Consider the following 20,176-nt stretch of genomic DNA (forward strand, 5'->3'; position numbering starts at 1 on the left):
GCACTGCCCGAGGGCCCGGGGTCAGTAGGGGGCCCCATGAGATGGCCCTGGTACCTTTTCATAGGCTTTTTTGAGTTTGGGCAAGCAAACAGGGGCCCCATGATCCCCTATTGCCCGGGGGCCCCATGAGTTATCAGTCCGCCCCTGATTGCCACATTTTTATTACCTTGTTGCAACACTAAATGAGATCATGTCCGTTATTTCTTTTGAGCCCTTCAAATGAAACCAGTATATAACTGCCTGATAATATTGATGATAATAATAATAAAATCTAATTAATCAAATTCGTTATGGTTCCCTTGAAAGATCCAAATTTGTGAGTTTTATTAATTTGCTGTAAATTGCTTTTAATAGACAATCAGATGTGTATCAGCTCAAACTGGTTGTTATAATTGGTTGTTATCTAGTCAAAAATGGCCACAATGTGGGTGGGGTTTGCATGCATTTATGGTGGAACTTAAAATGGAACTCCAGCAAAATTCTTTAAATGGTAATTCCACTTTCGTTGAAAAAAAAAAATATCAATAAATAAATAATAATATAGCATATCCACTTGAGCTCTGGAAGATTTTATCCCCTTCATGAACAAGCCATTTTTTGCTGTTTGACACTGCGGTACTTTAACTGGTAATTGTGTGGTCATGCAATGCTGTACCCAAACATAATTTTTATAATTTGTTTCACACAAATAGAGCTTTCTTTTGGTGGTATTTGATCACCACCGGGGTTTTTATTTTTTGTGATATAAATGACAAAAAGCCCAAATGTAAATAAACAAACAAACCAATATTTTCTACTTTCTGCTATAAAACATATCCAATAAAAAAAAATAAAACTTCTTCATAAATGTTGGCCAAAATGTGTTATGCTACATGTCTTTGGTAACAAAGAAAATTCACATAAAACGTACATTGACTGGTTTGCGTGAACGTTATATTGTCTACGAACTATGGTATAGATACTGGAAATTTTTTATTTTTTTTTATACTAGTAATGGCTAAGTAAGTGACTTATAGTGGGACTGCGATAGTTTGGCGGGCAATCTGACACTGATGCTTGGGAGGAACTGACTTATTGCCACTGACATTTCCAGTGACACTAATACAGTGATCAGTGCTAATAATATACACTGTCACTGTACTAACGATTCTGGCTGAGAAGGCGTTAAGATCTAGGTTGATCAAGGGGTTTTATGTGTGCCTAACTATGTTTAGTGTGTGTACTGTTATCAGGAGCATCTAGCATTCCTGGTCCATCACAGCTGATTCTAGATATCATTCCAACATCCTGGTTTTGGCTGTGATGCACTCTGTCCACCTGCAAGGTGATTGATGTTGTGCAACGGCGATGTTTTAAAAGCCTTTACAGGTCACCACTTTATATCTAAACAGGATGTCTAGTGATAGAATTACTTCCCTCAATGTGACATTCGTGGTGATACCTCGCATGCATGGTGCAATCTCTGTTTACATACCACCATGGGACTTCTGCTTGCATTGGCCTTTGAGCATGAGCATGGGGATAAGGATGAATTTTTTTAAATTATTTATTTTGGGTTTTTTTTATTATTTTTACACTGTACCTTTCTTTTTTTTATCACTTTTATTGTTATCACATGGAATGAAAATATCCCCTGTGATAGCAATAGGCAGTGACAGGTATTCTTTTTTGAGAAATCTGGGGTCTATTAGACTCTCCTCTACCCTTAAAGCATCTGATCTCACCAAGATCAGTGTGATCAAATGCTTTCCCAATTTTAAAATGGAGCTGTTTATATCTGGAAAAACGGAAATGATTAAATGCTCGTTGATTCCAGTCTCTTAGACCATAGAGATGATTGGAGGCATTCCAATCTCCAATCAGCTCTATTGTCAGCCAGTGGAACTGCCGGCTGCATTTTTGGGTTCCCCGGTGGGACGGGAAAGCACAAGAAAACCTTGGAAGACGGCGGGAGAGCTGTGGGGGGGTCTCTTTCTGCTGTTTGTAAAAGTGATACAGCAGCTAATTAGTGGCTAGGATTGTTTTTACATGAAAGCCAACTGCCAGCTGAAAAAAAATGATACCAGGATGATGCCTGCAGCTGCAAGCATCATCTCGATATAACCACCTAAAGTCTAGTGACGTACCAGTACATTGCTGGTCCAGTTTGGGCATATATGTAACAGCAGAGAACATGGGCATACAATGAATCAGGTCTCTGGGCCTATATGACCACAATTCATTCTTTTTTGTAATGTCCATGTTGAGCGTTAGGCCCACAAAAGTTTTTAATTCAGAATCTGTGATAGGTTTCCATGTGAATTGTCTGGAAAGAGCTGAATTTGGGTGGGCTGCAATGTATTGTTGTATGTATAAATAGCTTTGGCCCACAATCAATTCACATAAATCTTCCGTGAATAACAGCAGAGGGGCTAAACATTAGTGCTAGCAGCAAAAGGGGCTGATCTTGCCAACACTGCATTTTTTATTATGCCGCATTGTTCACAGCTGCTGCTCGCCCGCACGATGTTGGCGGGCGGGCGGCAAGTAGTTTAAAACAAAAATTTTAAAAAATTTCTCTCAATCTTTTTAAAACATCTTTTTTTTTAAAACATTATTTTTCATTTTTTACTATTTTTTTTAAAATACTTTCATTAGAGTAATGTAATGTTATCATAGAAATAAGGGGGTTATCAGGGATTTTTTTTTTTTTACACTTTGCATTGAATGAGCAATGAAGATCGTTGCTCTGCAATGCAAAGCTTGCTTTGAACTGTCATGTGTTAAAGCGGAGTTCCACCTGAAAGAAAAATAAAAGTCAATAGCTACTAAAACTGTAGCTGCTGACTTTTAAAATACAGCCACTTACTTGTCCTTTGCCCCAGTGGTATCATCACCACCGCTGGTTTCACCGGCCGTCTTCTCTCCCTGGAGCCGGCATCTTTAGTGTGGGCACCCGGCTGTGACAGCTTGCGGCTTCACAGCCGGATGCCCACTGCGCATGAGTGAGAAGCGCTGCTCTTTGTGAATGGCCCCATAGTCTTCTGGGACCTGTCATGTGTCCGAGAAGACTACGGGGAGGGAGGGGGGAAGAACAACTTCCACTTCTGATCGCTTAGGTGATTGCAACGGAAGTGGAAGCGGGTACCTGCAAAATTTGGGCACCCGCTCCCCAAAGTTGCCAATCCTTAATGGGGAGCAGGGGACAAAAGCTTAAAGCGGAACTTCCTCTTTTGGGTGGAACTCCACTTTAAGTTCATGAGAGTTCAATATAATAGTGATCTGTGATTGGCTCCAGCTGGACATGGTACAGGGTGCTGTGATTGGCCCCATGTGTCATGGGAGAGCTGTGGACCAATCACAGCTCTCCAGGAACAGAAGCAAAGCTTTTATTGATCAGATTGTTTCATAAAATCTTTGTTGTCATTGTGATCATGTGATCACCGGGTCCCGATTACCAGGATTCTCATTCTGCTGTGTCGGGTGAATACAGCAGACTTGGGGTTGTAGGATCTCCCCTGTACTGACAAAAGACCAGCAATATAAGCGTACGTTGCTGGTCCTGTAGCTGCCGCCCATCTGCAGTACATTGTGGGCAGGCGGCCTGAAAGTGGTTAAAAATGACCCTTCCTTTTCAATCTGTAGCACTGTCATTTTTTGTAAAATGCAATGCAATATGGCAAACTGGAGGCGTTCTGTACACACCAAAAATGTCAATTCCTGCTTGTATGATTGACTTACTGATTTTCCCAGAATTCTGCACTAAGATACAAGTCAGATTTTGGGCATCACCTGGAACAAAAATGTAATTTTTGGCGAGATGCTTCCAAAAGGAATTCACATCTAAAGGGTGCAGACCCTGACACTTACTGTACCTCATTAGAGCCCTGCAAGTGCAGTAGCTGATTTGATAATTATAAAGTCACTCCCATTTACAATCACTTGCACGTAAACACACATAAACAGCTATTCCTTCAGAATAATAAAAGGTAGGAATTGGCAGCTGAGTTGGTATAATCTTTGCAATGTACATAGATCATCCAGAGGGGAATAGTTTCTTCTTTCGACAAAAATGGAGTCACTTTAAGTGGTTAAGTTTTTGGTAGGATGAAGAACAGTTAGATACTTTCTCTGTTGTGTCTGCCCAGGTGAAAAGCGAGGGGGAATCTCTGTTACCAGGACACAACACCAGCAATGAAGCTTTCACTGGAACAGGAGTGAGTCCAAATCTCCCCACTGGTACTATAGACACCAAAAAATAATCCAACAGAAGTTCTAACTGGGGGAAGTTCTAACCCCATTCTTTACAAATTACGTTTTGGCTGGAGTTCCATTTTAACATGACCTGCTTATTTAAAACTAAGCACCATGAAATTGATAGAAAGACAGTCCATATATCACAAAGGTTAAAATTTCCACTGCTGCCATCTTCCTGCCAATGGGAACCCAGCTGCCAGTGTAGCGGCTTGGCTGCTCTTGTTGTCCGGGGCCACATGACAGTACAGTGGAGTTCCAAGGGACTCCAACTGCGTGGTCAGTTTTCCAATCATGGTACGAAACACGCCTTGGCCTCGATATAGTTTGTCGGTGTAGCCTACACGCATTTCTGCTGACTGCTCGCTCATCACCCAGGCAAGGGGCACTCCTACACCTCCTCTCCTCATGCACACTGTGGGGAAGCTCTGGATGCATCGACTTAGGTAACGCTCACTTCGATCATTGCCACCAAAACCCCAGAGGGCGTTCACAAGGTGAGCTTCATCTGAGACGAGTGATGAGAATTGCAGATCCCTGGAAAAAAATTTAAAACATAAAAAGATATTTAAAGGGGAAGAAAAAAATGACTTCATTTAGACCAGAAAGCAAGTCTTTAAAGTATATCTAAAGGCAGCACTTTTTTTTTTTAGTTTTGGACAGTTGCTATTTTTTGGATTCACATCTTTTTGTACAGTGTACAGGTTGCTAAGAAGTTTGTTCTCAGGTTTGCAGTTCCTTTGGCATACCATATACCCCTAGACCCCATCCAATTTGTTAACTCCTTAATAAAAACCTGTTCAAGGCCTGTATCACAGACTCTGTGTGCGTGAAGATGTAGAGGAATGTCTGTTGGCTGGCCGAGCAAAGCTTAGGGGGACCGAAAAGTTAGAGGTCCCTGAGGGGGTAGCACTACACAAATAAACATTTAATACATTCAAGAATAATTGAATCCAAGAAACTAGGTTCACAGAGAATTGTGGGTTTTCTTAATCAATGAGAACAAGTGAAGCTGTTTGATTTTGGACTATCTGTTTCTGACTGAAATTCCATACAGCCCATTTTGATCAGTGCAGGCAGGAAAGACCAGGAATTGGTAACCCCCATGACTCATTTAATTGTTTGAGTACATAGGAGAAAAGACTTTTAAAGTAAGCTAGTTGTTTAAGTTCAGCTTTTTCTGTAATCTGCAGAAAACCTTTATAGTGAAATAATAAATTAAGTTAAAATAACCCACATTCAATGTCTAATTAGTTCCTTTCTCCCTCTTCTCATCTGAACTAGTTACATTATTAGCAATTTTTCCTTTCTTCTTACTATTAGTAAGCAAGGTTTCAATTGTTTAAACCCTATTCCACTTAGTGTACACATACAGTACTGTATTTTTCGCTCCAAAAGACACACCTAGGTTTTAGAGGAGGAAAGCATGAAAAAAAATATTCTGAACCAATGGACTGCAGAAATAGTACAGGAGATGACCAGAGACTGAGGACACAGTACAGGAGATGACCAGAGACTGCAGACACAGTACAGGAGATGACCAGAGACTGCAGACATAGTACAGGAGATGACCAGAGACTGCAGACACAGTACAGGAGATGACCAGAGACTGCAGACATAGTACAGGAGATGACCAGAGACTGCAGACACAGTACAGGAGATGACCAGAGACTGCAGACACAGTACAGGAGATGACCAGAGACTGCGGACATACTACAGGAGATGACCAGAGACTGCGGACATACTACAGGAGATGACCAGAGACTGCGGACATACTACAGGAGATGACCAGAGACTGCGGACATACTACAGGAGATGACCAGAGACTGCGGACATAGTACAGGAGATGACCAGAGACTGCGGATATACTACATGAGATGACCAGAGACTGCGGACATACTACAGGAGATGACCAGAGACTACGGACACAGTACAGGAGATGACCAGAGACTGCGGGCACAGTACAGGAGATGACCATAGACTGCGGGCACAGTACAGGAGATGACCAGAGACTGCGGACACAGTACAGGAGATGACCAGAGACTGCGGGCACAGTACAGGAGATGACCAGAGACTGCGGGCACAGTACAGGAGATGACCAGAGACTGCGGACATACTACAGGAGATGACCAGAGACTGCGGACATACTACAGGAGATGACCAGAGACTGCGGACACAGTACAGGAGATGACCAGAGACTGCGGACACAGTACAGGAGATGACCAGAGACTGCGGGCACAGTACAGGAGATGAACAGAGACTGCGGGCACAGTACAGGAGATGACCAGAGACTGCGGACATAATACAGGAGATGACCAGAGACTGCGGACATAATACAGGAGATGACCAGAGACTGCGGACATAATACAGGAGATGACCAGAGACTGCGGACACAGGACAGGAGATGACCAGAGACTGCGGACACAGGACAGGAGATGACCAGAGACTGCGGACACAGTACAGGAGATGACCAGAGACTGCGGACACAGTACAGGAGATGACCAGAGATTGCGGGCACAGTACAGGAGATGACCAGAGACTGCGGACATACTACAGGAGATGACCAGAGAATGCGGACATAATACAGGAGATAACCAGAGACTGCGGACACAGGACAGGAGATGACCAGAGACTGCAGACATAGTACAGGAGATGGCCAGAGACTGCAGACCATTGGGGAGAGGAGGGGGGGAGCGGGTACCTGAATTTGACAGGTACACGCTCCCACTTCCATGGAGTTGTTGTCAGGGCTCCCGGTAAGACCAGAGATGCGTGAACTGACACAGGGAAACGCAGGCTCAAGTATGGTGTAACAATATAATTTATTAAGGGTATACACAAATATAACGCACAATATAACAAAACCAAACCTCCAACTGATAACGGAATGTACACAGATAAGAGCAGTCAGGGCTGGTGAGGTGGAGTGGTCAGGCGGGCTGGGTCAGGAATCATCGGGCAGACAAGACACAAAGGAGTAGGCAGAGCGTAGTCAGACGGGCCGGGTCAGGAACAATCTGGCAGACAAGGTACCAAAGGAGCAGGTTGGAGAGTGGTCAGGAATAGCCGAGGTCAGGACAGGTGGAGTTCATTCAGGGTCAGGATCAAGCAGAATCAGGAATCAGGCAGGAAGCAGACAGGATGCAGGTACAGGGGCTCATGGGAAACATACACCAAGGCCCTGACTGTAGGTCTGGCCATTTCTTAAATACACCTCCTGCAATCAGCCTCAGGTGATGGCTGACTGCAGGAGTGAGCTTCTGGTTGCTGAGAGCACCCCCTGGCCAGCCCTGGTACTGCAGCCCACAAGGCAAGTGAGTCCCACCACTATTGGCAAGTCCATTCCTGACAGTACCCCCTCCCCCTCAAGGAGCGGCCTCAGGACGCTCCAAACAGTCCGTAATGGCCCAAATGTTCCACCGCCTGGGTCCGGCAACTAGCTGGACATCCCACTGCCGGAATCAAGCGATTGGCTGGGTCTCCTGCTAATAGGCCTTTTTTTTTGCAGGAGACCGCAGGAAGGCGGATTGCTGGACACAGGATTTCCAGAAGCAGGCTGGGCATCAGGAGCAGGTACATCAGGCTGGGCAGCGGGCGGAGGCACGTCAGGCTGGGCAGCAGGCAGAGGCACGTCAGGCTGGGCAGCAGGCAGAGGCACGTCAGGCTGGGCAGCAGGCAGAGGCACATCAGGCTGGGCAGCAGGCAGAGGCACGTCAGGCTGGGCAGCAGGCGCCGGGCCATCAGGCAAGGCAGCGGGCACCGAGTCATCTGGCACAACAGCGGGCACCGGGCCAGTAGGCGGAGCAGCGGGCACCGGGCCATCGGGCGAGGCAGCGGGCACCGGGCCATCAGGCGAGGCAGCAGGCAGCGGGCCATCAGGTGAGGCAGCAGGCACCGAGGCATCAAGCTCGACAGCGGGCACCGGGTCATCTGGCACGACAGCGGGAACCGAGTCATCTGGCACGACAGCGGGCACCGAACCATCAGGCGGAGCAGCAGGCACCGGGCCATCAGGCGAGGCAGCAGGCACCGGGCCATCAGGTGAGGCAGCAGGCACCGAGGCATCAAGCTCGACAGCGGGCACCGAGTCATCTGGCAGAACAGCGGGCACCGAGTCACCAAGCTCCACAGCGGGCACCGGGTCAACTGGCACGACAGCGGGCACTGGATCATCTGGCAGACAGCAGGCATCGGGTCATCTGGCACGACAGCGGGCACCGAGTCATCTGGCACAACAGTGGGCACCGAGTCACCAAGCTCGACAGCGGGCACCGAGTCATCTGGCAGAACAGTGGGCACCGGGTCACCAAGCTCGACAGCGGGCACCGAGTCACCAAGCCGGACCACAGGCACCGAGGCACCAGGCCGGGCCACGGGCACCGAGGCATGGGGCCGGGCCACAGGCACCGAGGCACCGGGCTGGACCACGGGCACCGAGGCACCGGGCCGGACCACGGGCACCGAGGCACCGGGCTGGACCATGGGCACTGAGGCACCGGGCCGGACCACAGGCACCGAGGCACCGGGCCGGACCACGGGCACCAAGGTTATCAGGCTGGATCGGGTCATCAGGCTGGATTACGAACACCGGGTCATCAGGCTGGATCGGGTCATTAGGCTGGATCGGGTCTTCAGGCTGGATCGGGTCATCAGGCCGGATCGGATCATCAGGCTGGATCACGAACACCGGGTCATCAGGCTGGATTGGGCCATCAGGCTGGATCACGAACACCGGGTCATCAGGCTGGATCGGGTCATCAGGCTGGATCACGAACATCGGGTCATCAGGCTGGATCGGGTCATCAGGCTCGATCGCGTACACTGGGTCATCAGGCATCAGGGCATCTGGCTGAACAACGGAAGGCGGGTTCTTAGACGGCAGGCTGACCGGTTTGGATACTGGTAGGATGGTACTGGTTGGAAAGAATTTTCGCTTCTTCTTGGGTTTAGTTACTGGGGCACTGCAAGTAAATGCAGGTCTGTAATTGGATGGAGTAGCTGGGGACAGAGGAGAGCTGGAGGGTGGAACAGAGGAGGGAATAGTTGTTACAGCGGCCTTTTTTACAGGGTTAAAGGACGGATAGGTGCAGCGAGTGGGAACAGGGTACTGACATGTGGTAGATAGCAGGGTATATTGGGCTGTAACTGGGGGTTCTGTCGAGAATGCAGGAATAGAGCTTTGAGCAGAGGAATAATTAGAAGCAAGATGGGTTTGTTGCAAGCTGCCTGAGGCTGGGTGTAAGAAGTCTGACCAGGACTGTAGTATTGGTTGAACAAAACTCAGCTTACACATAGCCTGTCTGACCAAAGACTGCGCTGCGTTTATACACTCCACTAGCACATGTGGTGAACATGCTGAATAATGCTCCCAGAAGCAATCTGGATCATCCTCCAACAACCATACCAGTGATTCTATTTGATCCACACTGAATGATGGAAGAAAGTCATTCCTGCTTTCAAGGGTACTAGATGAAGCCAACTCAACACAAGCCTGAACCAATGGTTGCACCTCAGAGAACTCTGTGCCCTGATCTACTAGTGAATGAGCGACCCGTATGCACTCTAGCAGCTGATCCCTGGTATACTCCTGCAGAGTCTGATAGGCATATTCTCTGTCATATAAGACAAGCAAATACAAGTATACCACCTCCTCAGGATGCATCCTTCCCAACAACAAGCCAAGATGGCTTCCCTGTGCAGCCACTTCTGGTCAGGAATGGCCTTGGTGTAATGTCAGGGCTCCCGGTAAGACCAGAGATGCGTGAACTGACACAGGGAAACGCAGGCTTAAGTATGGTGTAACAATATAATTTATTAAGGGTATACACAAATATAACGCACAATATAACAAAATCAAACCTCCAACTGATAACGGAATGTACACAGATAAGAGCAGTCAGGGCTGGTGAGGTGGAGTGGTCAGGAGGGCCGGGTCAGGAATCATCGGGCAGACAAGACACAAAGGAGTAGGCAGAGCGTAGTCAGACGGGCCGGGTCAGGAACAATCAGGCAGACAAGGTACCAAAGGAGCAGGCTGGAGAGTGCTCAGGAATAGCCAAGGTCAGGACAGGCGGAGTTCATTCAGGGTCAGGATCAAGCAGAATCAGGAATCAGGCAGGAAGCAGACAGGATGCAGGTACAGGGGCTCATGGGAAACATACACCAAGGCCCTGACTGTAGGTCTGGCCATTCCTTAAATACACCTCCTGCAATCAGCCTCAGGTGATGGCTGACTGCAGGAGTGAGCTTCTGGTTGCTGAGAGCACCCGCTGGCCAGCCCTGCTACTGCAGCCCACAAGGCAGGTGAGTCCCACCACCATTGGCAAGACCATTCCTGACAGTTGTCCTCCCTCCCCGTCTTCTGGGACTTGTGACAGGTCTTTGCTAAAAGAAATCCCAATACGTGTAAATTAACTGGATTACATGAAAGTTATAGCATTTACAAATGGTGGTATAGATACTGGAATTTTTATTTTTTTGTACTAATAAAGGCAGCGATCAGCGACTTACTTTGGGACTGCGGCAGACATTCTGACACTAGGGGGAACTGACTTGGTGTCACTGACATCCCCAGTGACACCAATACAGTGATCAGTGCTAAAATAAATCACTGGCACTGTACTAATGGCACAGGGCAGGAGGGAGTTAACATGAGGGGCGATCAAAGGGTTAACTGTGTGCTGGGAGTGTTTTACTAGGGGACTGTGTGTTGGTGCTTCACTGTAAGCACACTGCTCTGGATGGCTGTGCTATGCACAGCCATCCAGAGCAGTGTGCCTGAGCTGACAGGGAGGAGGACTGTTAGTAAACAAAGCAGCCCTCCTCCCTGTTGGAGACCCTCGGTAATCACCGGGTGCCGGCAGGTAATCACCGGCTAGGACCCGGTGATTGACGGCTGCGAATGGCGGCGCAGGTAGAACGCACACCCCCTACCCGGAAATGCAAAATCACGTGTGTGTATATATATACTGTATATCTGTGATTTTGCACACCCCTGCCGCCCTGTAGCAGTCTGCTATAGGGCGGCACAAAGAAAAAATTATTCTGCAAAGACAAAACTAACAAAAGATTTTCCTTGTACCAATCTAAAGATCATTCCATTATCATAATGTATGACCTGGCTAGTGGCTAATTAATAGGCACACAGCTGAAATGGAATGATTTTTCTGATCCATAGTACGCAACTGTTAGTCCACATTCCTTAAATGGACTCTGTCAGCAAAGTGAACCTGTAAATAAAAACATTCCTTGAAAATCAGAAAGCATTTACTTTTCTCTTTTATCTCCGGACACCACTCCAATGAGTAGAAATCCATGGATAAAGTTCCTGTACCTTCAGAGCCTTGTAAAAGCAATAGTGTGGCTTTATAGCCACCCTGATCACTTTTACCTGAAATCCCTTCAAGAGCTCTAAAAATCAATACCAAGCTCATAGCTAGAGATGAGCGAATTATTCAAAAATTCGGTTCGGCTGATTCGCCGAATTCGCGGAATAAATTCGCTTCGAGCCGAATATATTCGCTGCGAATTTAACTTATAAAAAGGGTGTTTCTAGGCTTCAGAGAGCCTTTATATTAGTGCAGAACACTGTACCTTTAATTTAAATGCCCTTGGAGTCTGCTGGGGAAGAGAAATAATACTGTCAGTCAGTATGACATGCAGATGAGTGCCGTCGACCTTAGAATCACCGCACACTTCACTCATTTGGGCAGTCACGGGGCCAAAACCAGAGTGTGGAGCCACAGTGTGGCGGTGGAGGCAGCAGCAATGGGAGGCCATACAGCACCCTATGACAAAATGGAACCCACCAGCAGTGTGAGGAGACCTGAAAGTGGCACATGGCAGAGTGTGGCGATGGAGACAGCAGCAATGGGAGGCCGTACAGGGACCCATTACACACTCTGGACCTGGCAGCAGCATGAGGAGGCGGTACAGGGGCCCATGACAGATTACGGGCCTGAGAGCAGCATGAGGAGTCGGTACGGGGGCCCATGGCAGATTACGGGCCTGGCAGCAGCATGAGGAGGCGGTACAGGGGCCCATGGCAGAGTGGCGGAGCGTAAGCAGCTAAAATTGAAGGCCATACAGAGGCCTATGTTAAAAAGTCCCCCCAGCAGCAGCGTGGGGAGACGACTATCAAGAGTTCAATGGCAGAGTGGCGGAGCAGAAGCAGCTTCAATTGAAGACCATACACAGGCCTAGGTTTAAAAGTCCCTCACAGTTAATTCCAATAACGAACTCTACTCCTCCGTGCAATCTACTTACGAGACCCTGGGCAGGTCTGGGTCCAATTTGTGGTAGAGACTGGTTTTGTTCAGCCATGCTTGAGCGAGTAATAACAGGTCTGTGCTGCCCTTTGGTGTCTGGCTTAATGCGCACAACACTGAACGTCCCAGCGTTTGTCAACGATTTGCCGTTAAGTGATGCAAACCCGCTAAACCACGTTCATGAGGAGCCGGTACAGGGGGCCATGAATCAGTATGGACCTGGCAGCAGCGTGAGCAGACGAAAGAGGCACATGGCGCAGGGTGGCGGTGTAGGCAGCATTATTCTGAAGCCATACACAGGCCTAGGTTAAAAAGCGGAAGCCGTCAGCAGCGTGAGCAGACGACAGAGACACATGGCGCAGGGTGGCGGTGGATGCAGCAGTATTCGGAAGCCAAACACAGGCCTCGGTTAAAAAGCGGAAGCCGTCAGCAGCGTGAGCAGACGACAGAGGCACATGGCGCAGGGTGGCGGTGGAGGCAGCAGCAATGGAAGGCCATACAGCACCCTATCACAAAATGGAACCCACCAACAGTGTAAGGAGACCTGAAAGTGGCACATGGCAGAGTCTGGCGATGAAGTCAGCAGCAATGGGAGGCCGTACAGGGACCCATGACACACTCTGGACCTGGCAGCAGCAAGAGGAGGCGGTACAGGGGCCCATGGCAGAGTGGCGAAGCGTAAGCAGCTTAAATTGAAGGCCATACAGAGGCCTATGTTAAAAAGTCCCCCCAGCAGCAGTGTGGGGAGACGACGATCAAGAGTCCAATGGCATAGTGGCGGAGCAGAAGCAGCTTCAATTGAAGGCCATACACAGGCCTAGGTTAAAAAGTCCCCCCAGCAGCAGCGTGGGGAGACGACTATCAAGAGTCCAATGGCTGAGTGGCGATCCGGGAAGTCAGCGTTGTGATTGCAGATGCAATGCAGAAATTTTATGAGGTAATGCCGTGGGTGCGAAGAAGATCATATACCGTCGTACTTCCATCCATAACACCTATGTAGTCAGTTGGTCTCTGCCTTTCTGCGCCAACGTCCATCCTCAGACACTGTGGGCCCTGTGCGCTCGCGTTCCGCTGCCATGGCAGCAGGGGAGGGGTGGGGTGGTAGGAGCAGTGGCAGCTCCACCAGCAGCGGCTGCCTCAGTCTGCAGTCGATGATGAGTAGCTTTCTTCACCAGCGCAGTGAGGAAACTACTAACCAGCCGCAGCAGCAGCAGCATCAGGTGGACCTGGAGCAGGACCTCAAACAACAGGCTTGGGCCTACTTGGACAGCACCCTGCCAACCGAGGTAGACAATCCCCTTGACTACTGGGCAACGAAACTTGACCTTTGGCCCCAACTAGCAGAATTTGCCCTTGAAAGGCTGTCATGCCCGGCCAGTAGCGTGGCATCGGAGCGCGTGTTTAGTGCGGCAGGAGGTATTGTAACTCCGCGGAGGACACGACTGTCCACCCAAAGTGTGGAGAGACTCACGTTTGTGAAAATGAATCAGGCGTGGATTAGTCTGGATTTCAAACCACCGGTTCCTGACACAACTGACTAAATCCGCCATGAATCATGCCCCAAACATGTTATTAGGGACAAATGGAAGACCTCCACCTGATCCGTACATTTGTATATATATTTTATTGAGAGGCTGCTGGTCGGCCGACTCATGTTTTGCACATTTTTAATGACTTATACTCTGCAGGTCGGGCCCCTCATGAATTGGGGTTTTTAAATTATTTATACTTCGCTGGACGACCGTCACATGAATTGAACTTTTTTAATGACTTATACTCTGCTGGTCGGGCCCCTCATGAATTGGTGTTTTTAAATTATTTATACGTCGCTGGACGACTGTCACATGAATTTAAACTTTTTAATTATTTATAGTCGACCAGTTCCAGACCGATGGAATAGCAATTTTTTTAAATATTTATTTGACACGTGTTGTCCATCTCATCAATGAGGTGGACTGTTTATTTATTGACCACGGTTTGGCCCCCTCCTGTTTCTTACATTGTTAACTTGTTGTATCGGTCACGGTTTGTGGCCAAACATCGGCCTATAAATAGATGTCTACACAGTGACAAAAAATGATGTCGCCAGACAGCGGCCCCTAAGGCGACAGATATACAAAGCAATTCCCGAGGTGTTCAGTGAGCGGCTTGAACGGCTAGGTTATTACTAAATATATCTTTCTGGCCAAACATCGGCCTATAAATAGATGTCTACACAGTGACAAAAAAGTAGGTCGCCTTACAGCGGCGTATCCTCCTACAAATTGACATTATAAGAAATGGTTTAGACCAAAAAAACAAACAAAAAACTTTGATGCGATGCTATACCTTAGTAGATTGTGGAAAGTCGACAAGTCAAGCGTAACTGTGTACATTACGGAAAATCTTAACAAGACAACCAAACATGTGGCCAAACCGTGACCGATACAACAAGTTAACAATGTAAGAAACAGGAGGGGCCAAACCGTGGCCAATAAATAAACAGTCCACCTCATTGATGAGATGGACAACACGTGTCAAATAAATATTTAAAAAAATTGCTATTCCATCGGTCTGGAACTGGTCGACTATAAATAATTAAAAAGTTTAAATTCATGTGACAGTCGTCCAGCGACGTATAAATAATTTAAAAACACCAATTCATGAGGGGCCCGACCAGCAGAGTATAAGTCATTAAAAAGGTTCAATTCATGTGACGGTCGTCCAGCGAAGTATAAATAATTTAAAAACCCCAATTCATGAGGGGCCCGACCTGCAGAATAAAAGTCATTAAAAATGTGCAAAACATGAGTCGGCCGACCAGCAGCCTCTCAATAAAATATATATACAAATGTACGGATCAGGTGGAGGTCTTCCATTTGTCCCTAATAACATGTTTGGGGCATGATTCATGGCAGATTTAGTCAGTTGTGTCAGGAACTGGTGGTTTGAAATCCAGACTAATCCACGCCTGATTCATTTTCACAAACGTGAGTCTCTCCACACTTTGGGTGGACAGTCGTGTCCTCCGCGGAGTTACAATACCTCCTGCCGCACTAAACACGCGCTCCGATGCCACGCTACTGGCCGGGCATGACAGCCTTTCAAGGGCAAATTCAGCTAGTTGGGGCCAAAGGTCAAGTTTCGTTGCCCAGTAGTCAAGGGGATTGTCTACCTCGGTTGGCAGGGTACTGTCCAAGTAGGCCCAAGCCTGTTGTTTGAGGTCCTGCTCCAGGTCCACCTGATGCTGCTGCTGCTGCGGCTGGTTAGTAGTTTCCTCACTGCGCTGGTGAAGAAAGCTACTCATCATCGACTGCAGACTGAGGCAGCCGCTGCTGGTGGAGCTGCCACTGCTCCTACCACCCCACCCCTCCCCTGCTGCCATGGCAGCGGAACGCGAGCGCACAGGGCCCACAGGGTCTGAGGATGGACGTTGGCGCAGAAAGGCAGAGACCAACTGACTACATAGGTGGTTTTTATAGTAATTTATTTTGGCCTCCCTCTCAGCAGGTGTGAAAAAGGCCACCATTTTTGAACGGTAGCGAGGGTCCAACAAGGTGGACAGCCAAAAGTCATCCCTCTGTCTGATGGTTATTATTCGGCTGTCGCTACGCAAGCAACCGAGCATGCTATGGGCCATTTGTGCCAAGGAATGCGATGGACTCCCTGCCTCCATCTCCACAGCATACTGCCACGGTGCGTCTGGGTCCTCTGTCTCCTCCTCCTCCTCTACCAGATGCTCCTGCTCCTCCACTCCTGTCTGCTGAGTGGAAAAACCACCCATTTCACTCAATAATTCCTGAGCACCAATGTCCTCCTCTACCTCCTCCTCTTCTTCCTGTCCTGCCCCCACAGGGGTCATGTGGCGTTGAGATCTGTGCGCCACGTCTACCGCACCCTGACCAGCCATTGTTAACAGCATTTGTTCCAGGACGTGCAACAGAGGAATGACGTCGTTCATCCCATAGTCCTGCCGACTCACGAATAGCGTGGCCTCCTCAAAGGGCCTGAGCAAGCGGAAGGTGTCACGCATGAGCTGCCAATGGCTGACATCTAAGTTACACAGGGGAGTACCTTTATCCGCTTGTAACATCAGGAAATCGGCGATGGTCTTTCGCTGTTCGTAAAGGCGGTCTAACATATGTAGGGTTGAATTCCACCTTGTTGCAACGTCGCAGATCAGGCGATGCTGTGGAATTCCGTTCTGCCGCTGCAGCTCAAGGAGGGTGTGCTTTGCGGTGTAGGAATGGCTGAAATGCATGCAAAGTTTACGTGACATTTTAAGGATGTCTTGCAGTGGGATGGTGGATTTTAGGAACCGCTTGACAACCAGATTGAACACGTGAGCCATGCATGGCGCATGGCACAACCTTCCTTGACGCAGAGCAGACACCATGTTCTTTCCGTTGTCGGTCAACATGGTTCCGATTTTCAGTTTGCGCGGAGACAGCCATCTGTCGATTTCTCTGTTCATTACACTCAGAAGTTCCTCCCCTGTGTGACTACGTTCGCCAAGGCATACCAGGTGCAGCACAGCGTGACACCGTTGCGCCCTGCACATGTGATATGCCGGTCGGGTAATGGGACTTGGCACGGGGGTGGCGGCTGAGGACACGGTGGAAGAAGAGGTGGTAGAGGCGGACATCTTTGCTGGACCAAGGACGTGCAAACGTGGAGGCAAAAGCGGCGTGACCTGTCCAAGTTGCTGGTGCGGCTGTGCCGGCACCACGTTCACCCAGTGGGCCGTAAATGACATGTACTGTCCCTGACCGTAGTTACAGCTCCACACGTTGGCGCTGCCGTGCACTTTGGCAGAGACCGACATGCTCAAAGACTGGCCCACCATCTCTTCTACATGTGAATGCAGGGCTGGCACTGCCTTTTTGGCGAAGAAATGCCGGCTTGGCACTCTCCACCGCGGCGCGGCACAAGCCATCATTTCTCGGAAAGGTGCTGAGTCCACCACTTGGAAAGGGAGGGACTGCAGCACCAGCAACTTGGAAAGGAGGACGTTCAGCTTCTGCACCGTCGGGTGCGTGCTCGCAAACTGTTGTCTCTTGGAAACGGATTCCAAGAAAGACTGCTGACGGAATCCGTGAAGAAGAGTAGCAGGAGAAGGAGCATCTGAACGAGCGGAAGATGCCAACGAGCGACAACTCCCCTCAGCAGAGGTGTTGGAGCCTTGACTGGCTGATAGAGGGCGATTGACGTCGGGTGACGGAGCAAGTAACGGAGCGGGTGATGGAGCGGGGGACTGGGGCAGGCAGAACCGCCGTATCTTTATCACGGTTTTCCCAGGCCACCGAATGGCGACGCTGCATATGCTGATGCAACGCTGTAGTCCCAACATTGGCCCCCTGGCCACGCTTGACTTTCTGGCCACATAGTCGACATACGGCTACGTTTACTTCCTTGGGCGGCTTGACGAAAAATTGCCACACCGCCGAGTAGGAAACTTTGCCCCCGCTACTCCTCACTGGCTGACTGCTACTTCCTCCGTGCACACCGGCACCACTACTGGCCGTGGTGGTAGGCTGCAGTGGAGCTGGTGCTCTACTCCGTGGCCGTTTGGCTCCACTGACACTGCTGCGACCCTGCTGCCTCCTGGGCAACCCACCGACTGTTTTGCTCGCTGGCAAGCTGGCACCCTCTTCTCCTGATGATGCGGAAGCAATAGCCTGATGACGACGAGGCTGCCAAGTGCGATCAGCCTCATCATCATCAATTAGGGTCTCCGCGTCACTACTAGCCCCCTCGGCTGCGTGTGGGTCAGGAGACAGACCTGTCTCTAGACCGGCTACCGAGCCACTCTCCTCGCCAGTACTTCTTCGCCTGGCTGCTGAAGAGGCGGATGTCTCCCCCCGTTCCTGACCGCCCTCTGTTAGCTCTTCCTCACTGTACAGTGGGGCTGAGCCCACAGCATGCGATACTTCGCTTGGTGAGGGAACACCAAAGGACAGGGGCAGGTCGAGGACACGTGATTTCAGTGGGCTTGCTCCCGGGCCATGCCAACTAACGGTTGTGTCTGACGTACCCACCGACCGTTGGCTGTAGGTGTCAGAGGTGACCTGGGAAGAGGAAGACGACCGAGTCAACCAATCGATGACGGCAGGGTTGTCGGTGGAGACACGACCGCTGGATGACACCGGGAGCACTGGCCTCTGGCTGCGACTAGTGCTGCCTCGACCCCTTCCTCTGCTGCCACGTCTGCTCGCTCCTGAAACATTGCCTCCTCTGCCACTCCTCTGCGTGTTGTCTGACATACTTTTTAATTCAATAAGCACCCCAAAAATAAAACCGGATTTAACTCTTTGAACGTACAATAGTGGTTGTGAAGCAGAAAGTCAGTTTATTTAGCACAATCGGTCAATTGCAGCTTGCCGTTGGCTGTAAACTGTACGTTTATGTCACTGGAATGCACTAATCACCCAAAAAATATTACCGCCACCCGGCGTGTAAATGGATCTAACTCTTTGAACGTACAATAGTGGTTGTGAAGCAGAAAGTCAGTTTATTTAGCACAATCGGTCAATTGCAGCTTGCCGTTGGCTGGAAACTGTACGTTTGTGTCACTGGAATGCACTAATCACCCAAAAAATATTACCGCCAGCCGGCGTGTAAATGGATTTAACTCTTTGAACGTACAATAGTGGTTGTGAAGCAGAAAGTCAGTTTATTTTGCACAATCGGCAAACTGCAGCACCAACTGTGCACGACAGCCACCAAAAAAAAAAAGGGTGTATGTCACTTTAAATTTTCGATTCTTTGATAGCTGTGGCCCTAAGTAACGATTCTGTGTCCCTGAGTAACGATTCTGTGTCCCTGAGTAACGATTCTGTGTCCATGAGTAACAATTCTGTGTCCCTGAGTAACGATTCTGTGTCCCTGAGTAACGATTCTGTGTCCCTGAGTAACGATTCTGTGTCCCTGAGTAACGATTCTGTGGCCCTAAAGTGTCTGTGGCCCTAACTCTGTCCCTAATACACACAGGTCTGTCTCTCTTGAATGACCGGAGGCTAATGGAGAATTGTAAGATGGCCGCGATTTATAGCTCCACCATTACACAGTGCTGGCTGGCTGGCTGCTGATTGGCTAATGCGATCACATGTCATGAATGAATGCATTATGGGTCAGCGCGCCTTGTCTGCGCGCCTTCCCAGAGATCCCCGCTCTGTCGCCACACATGTCGCCGCCATTTTTGGGAAAATTCGATTCGTGCATCCGAAGTTTGCTAATCTTCGGATTCGTCGCGAATCGAATTTTTCCAAATCTTCGAAAGGAAATCCACTTCGTCATGTTCGATTCGCTCATCTCTAATTATTGTTTTAGCGCTGCACTAAATTATTATTTGTAGTTTGTCACTGTTAAGGTATCAGTTTTGAGTGTCAGCTGCTTTAGTTTTTAGGTACCACTCCATATAAGCGCAGGAGGAATCTCTCTATATATCTTTTACTTGTTTATAAGATGTGTTTCCTGCAAAAAATCTCTTTATATATCTTTTACATGTTTAAAAGATGTGTTTCCTGCAACAAAACTATATCCGCATGAAGGCGTTTTAAAAGTCGCAAGATTTTTATTCTCTTGTTAGGAGATATCAACCCCTTGACATTCCATGAAATTATTTGCATACTATTAGGGAATAGTAAAAAGCTTTTTCAATAGAGGACTTCCACCTACCATTAGTAATATAATGCATA

At 48.7% G+C, this 20,176-nt stretch overlaps 1 protein-coding gene across 1 annotated transcript in view; it reads right to left on the reverse strand.

Moving 5' to 3' along the window:
• Positions 1-299: 299 nt before the first annotated feature.
• Positions 300-20,176, reverse strand: part of LOC149457450 (glycine N-acyltransferase-like) — a 121,809-nt gene continuing 101,932 nt past the window's right edge. The window contains exon 6 of the mRNA XM_089683660.1: positions 300-4,770. Coding sequence (XP_089539786.1) covers positions 4,386-4,770 — 385 coding nt within the window. The 3' untranslated portion in view covers positions 300-4,385. The remainder of the gene's footprint in view (positions 4,771-20,176) is intronic.

This window comes from Staurois parvus, unplaced genomic scaffold, assembly GCF_062004578.1.
Source record: "Staurois parvus isolate SC_StPar_1 unplaced genomic scaffold, SC_StPar_1.0 ptg000320l, whole genome shotgun sequence".
NCBI lineage: Eukaryota > Metazoa > Chordata > Amphibia > Anura > Ranidae > Staurois > Staurois parvus.